Source organism: Eucalyptus grandis, chromosome 5 (assembly GCF_016545825.1).
Source record: "Eucalyptus grandis isolate ANBG69807.140 chromosome 5, ASM1654582v1, whole genome shotgun sequence".
In the NCBI taxonomy this organism is placed as follows: domain Eukaryota; kingdom Viridiplantae; phylum Streptophyta; class Magnoliopsida; order Myrtales; family Myrtaceae; genus Eucalyptus; species Eucalyptus grandis.
Window position 1 is genome coordinate 24,673,403 of NC_052616.1, and position 4,329 is coordinate 24,677,731.

Genomic DNA, 4,329 nt, shown 5'->3' on the forward strand with positions numbered 1-4,329 from the left:
TTAACTGATGCTGATGCCATTCTATATTATCATACATCATTGGATGTGAATGTTGCTTAATATTCCATTGTTGCTATATAAATCAAATACATAATGATTGAAATTGATAAAGTTCAAAACTTGTCATTCTTATCATGTAAATGGCTACAAAACGTCGTTATCGTCATCATTATCAGTCGTATTAAGCTAAAACCGAAACATGATAGGAAGGTAAAAAGGCATGATTTTGTGTTCAATCCCATTCCCGCAAACATGGAAAGCGTCTTAGAGCAGAATCATGTCGCTCTCTCTGACCCCACACCCAACAAAAATTAATTAAAAATCAAAATTGAGAAACATTTCTTATAATATTATTTACAACTAGCACACTGTATATGTGCTTTCAAGATATAGAATGTATTTCTTTTGCTTTTTTTTTTTTTCTGTATTTAGCTTATTGGCACATGCATGTCAAACAAAAATCTCAATGGCCTGTTGACCCACCAATTCCGACAGACACTTTGATAGTTGATCAACGAGATTCACCGGAACAATGGGAATTATAGTCCCCAACCAAAATAAAAATTCAATATTATTATAAAGAAATTGTCAATATAGATGTACGTATAGGAATGTATTCATATTCCTTTAAGTACAGGTAAGGTAGCAGATTTACTGTTTTGTTCACATACAAGTTAGTTCATAGATTGTATACAAATGTTTAATGTTATCCTTCAATTAGTTTAAGTATATGGATAATATTAGACATTTTCATATAGTTCTAAAACTAGATTAAACATGTATCAAAAGTTTATGGATCACATTGAACAAATTAAAAGTTCATGAACGGCATTGTATATTGAATTAGAATTTATAGACTACATTTAACAAATTAAAAGTTGATAAATCACGTTAAATTTACAAATTATTTGTGTTATTTTCCCCTATTTATTTTGTTGAGGAAAGCAATTATAGTTTTATCACTTTATTTATTCTAATGTTATGGTCGAGAGTTACCACAAAAATTGAGAGAGTGAGGGAGGGGTGAAAGATTTACGTATTGACATTTATATTACACGAGCTTAGAAATTGTGAGGGAAAAATGGAAAAAGTAAAAGGAGGGGGGGAATTGGTGCAGAGAAAGTGTCTAACGTCCATGTGTCTCGATCATTTCATACGATGAGAAAAAATGAAAAAAAATAAATGGAGAAGAAGAAGAAAAATGATGGAAAAGCTCTTCTTCATATTCTTGATTTATGGGACTACTTACCCATGTTTCCGTGAATTCAAGAACACAATTTACTATGCCATTCAGAAAATTATTAAGATAATCATTATTAAATGTAACCACTCAACAGAAAATCACAATCTTTTAGACATTTTATTTGTGTATTCGGGTCATTATCTCTAGAATGTCGATGACCTAACATGAAATTGAAGAATAACATAGTAAAAGGGAATATTTTTCTCTAGTTTTTTTGGAGTCTAAATCACAAAAAGAAAAAAAAGAAAGAGATTTGAAATTATATATCAATGTTGATGGGCGTTTTGTTAGAACAATGTTCATATTCGAGCACAATAAGGAAATTGAAAAGGGAATTAAGAAGCAACAATTTGCACATCATCAATTAAAAGTTTCCAAAAGACGAAAATATAGGAACGCAGTAATTAAAAAGAAAAAAGAGAGCATTTATTATGTATCAGTATTTACACAAAAAGTTGGAAAAACCATCCCTCTCGATGGTTTTTTACCCGTTATTCTCCAACAGGAAATATATCAAAGAATCTCCTTATATCCAAAAACAAAAACCAAAAAGAGGACTATTTCTTTCCTCCCCTCTAATTCTTTCCTTTTTCCCCTTTTCGCCCCGGATTTCCCTCCCTTTTATATTTCCCGCCCACTGCGCTTCCGATCGTTACGACGACGACGACGACAGACTCAGGAGCACTCTCGCCGTGACAGCCTCGCCGCACGCAGCTCAGTCGCGGTGGCCGGGCCCGCGCGCCGCCGTGCGCAGGCACAGGTGCTGCGCGGCAGCAGCACCGCCCCCACCTCCCACTTCCCGCACCGCCCGCATCGTCGTCGCGGCTGCCGTCTCGTCGATTCCGCCTCCGCGTCGCCGCCTTCCGCGGCCGCCGTCCCGGGACCGTTGCTCCCGCAGCAGGACTCCGCGTCGTCGACCCCGCCGCCGCCGCGGGAGAGGACGCGCTGGAGGGTGGAGCGGAGGGAGTCGGCTTCGAACTCGTTGTCCTGTGCGAGGCCCCGCCACATCTGGCTCTCCATCGCCAGGATCTTCAGTTTCTCTTGGAGCAGACCGTTCAACTTCCCGATTCTCTGGATTTCTCTGTCTTTCTCCTTCAGTTTTCTCGCGAATGCCTGTGTCTGCAGACACGTCCAGAACAGGAAAGTTGTCAGGAAATTTCTAATTTTCCTATTTCCCTTTCAACAATAAGTAATTTCTTGACGCAATTCGTGAAAATTTAATATTTCTTCGCCGGGAACAGAGCCGACATTGTTAATGTTTTCTGGGTTTTTTTTCTTGAAATCCCAGAACAAGTGTAAGAACCCTAATCAAACCATCAAAAAATAAAATTATTGAAATAGGAAAGGAGAAAAAGGGTCTTACATGTTGCGAAATCAAACAGTCGATCTTCGATTCGCGACCTTGGATCTCGAACCCCACCTCGTGCCCCAGAAACGGCGACGCCTTGCTCATCTTGTGAGGAGGATTGCGACTCGCCGGGAAGCCATCGCCGTTCAAGTGGTCGTCGCCGATCGCGTCGTCTCTGGACCGCTTGCGGTGGCTCCTGGGGACAGAGACGGCGGCGTTGTAGTCGCTGGTCGATCCGCTGTCGGATTTCACGGACGATTTCGCTGTGCTGAACTCCGGGACGACGCGAAATTTCAGGCGGCGGCGAGATGGACGCGAGATCGGGTCGGGTGTCTCCGTCTCCGTCGACGGCAGAGGGATGAAGTCCTCCGCATGGGTGGGGTAGGAGCGGATCGCGCAACAGTACTTCCTCGTCGCGATTGAATTCCCGAAGAATCTGCAAAAGAACCGAATCGATTGGAACTAAGCTCGAAAGAAAAGCAGAGAGAGAGAGAGAGAAATAACCCAAATAGCTCACGATATTCAAAATCGAACAGAGACCCGCGAATGAAGTTCGACAGAGTACCTGTTCACGATCATCCGAGCGGGAAAAGGAGCGGCGCGCCGAGCTTCGACCGCCATGAGAGTCGCTTCGCTTTTAGAGAGAGGGAGAGGGAGAGGGAGAGGGAGAGGGAGTTTCAGACGAAGAGCATGAAGAAGAGAGAGTGAGAGCGCGTGTGGTGTGGGCGAGGGAGGTTTGGGTTTTTATTAGGCGCGTTTCCGACCGTTGCGACGACGACCGACGTTGTCACGGGCAGGCGCGCGGTGACCGCCGGGCAGTCGGGGTGGCTCGGCACGCACGCCGTGGGCAGGCACAGGTGGCGGCACGGCGGCAGCAGCGGCTGCGGCAACCCCGATCTCCTCCTCCTCCGCCTCGCGCCGTACGCCCTGCATCTCCACACCACCGCCGTCACCGCCGGGAGACGCCGCCGCCGCCCCCTCCGGGGATAGCTGCTCCGCAGGCGGACCCCGCGTCGTCGAAGGCCAGATCTGGTCCTCCATCAGAAAAAAATTAAAACTTTCCATCGGACCAGATCTGGTCCTCCATCAGAAAAGAATTAAAACTTTCCATCGGAGCAGCCGATTCAAGCTGCCGATGGAGGAGGAGAAACCCTCGAAATTCTCGCAAAGCTTTGGGAGATGGAGCTAATGATGCGGCCATTGATCACCTCTCTCTCTCTCTCTCTCGAAGGAAAGGAAGGGCAGCATGGGAAGAAAGGTGATGTCCATATCTCAAAATCCCACCCTCAGCAAGTGCATTAGAATTCAAATAAATGCACGGCACTTCATTTTTTAACACCTCGTGGGCCCCTTAGGAAAAACCCTAACGGGAAGGATTCGCTCCATGCCCCCTGTTGGGTGGGGGTACAATTTTTCATGGGGGTAGACAAAGCTGTCGTGGTGCCGCATGCTAAGTGAGATCGGACAAGGCGTGGATGCGATTGAATTCGATCCCAGTTCGCTTGCTTCGATGATGTTCAAAGGAGAGATGGCTGGATCTGTCACTCTCATTACTGACTTGTCGCCTCCCTAGTAAGGGATTGCACTCGCCTCCCAAACTAGATTTTAGAGTCTTTAGCTAGTCATTACCCTGTTGAGCTAAGTAAGAGAAGATTCGAATATCATACAAAGTAATACATAGGCCTAGATGCTAAAGATCTTGATCATGCTTAGGTTGGAGTGGACTTCTATCACTAGA

General features: G+C 44.9%; 1 protein-coding gene across 1 annotated transcript; it reads right to left on the reverse strand.

The window, feature by feature from the left end:
• Positions 1 to 1,647: 1,647 nt before the first annotated feature.
• Positions 1,648 to 3,879, reverse strand: LOC104444609 (probable BOI-related E3 ubiquitin-protein ligase 3). The gene is made up of 3 exons (XM_010058318.3): positions 3,157 to 3,879; positions 2,607 to 3,027; positions 1,648 to 2,362 (listed from the first exon to the last, which is right to left on the reverse strand). The coding sequence occupies exons 1-3, from the start codon at positions 3,210 to 3,212 to the stop codon at positions 1,919 to 1,921; spliced, it is 921 nt and encodes a 306-aa protein (XP_010056620.1). The 5' UTR covers positions 3,213 to 3,879; the 3' UTR covers positions 1,648 to 1,918.
• Between the last annotated feature and the right edge of the window lie 450 nt (positions 3,880 to 4,329).

Bases quoted from the DNA above. Each gene is read 5' to 3' on its own strand.
- LOC104444609 (XM_010058318.3), bottom strand. From the start codon at position 3,212: ATGGCGGTCGAAGCTCGGCGCGCCGCTCCTTTTCCCGCTCGGATGATC. The intron at 3,028-3,156 runs GTACTCTGTCGA...GTTCTTTTGCAG, and splicing joins GCTCGGATGATCGTGAACAG to ATTCTTCGGGAATTCAATCG. The intron at 2,363-2,606 runs GTAAGACCCTTT...ACGTGTCTGCAG, and splicing joins ACTGTTTGATTTCGCAACAT to ACACAGGCATTCGCGAGAAA.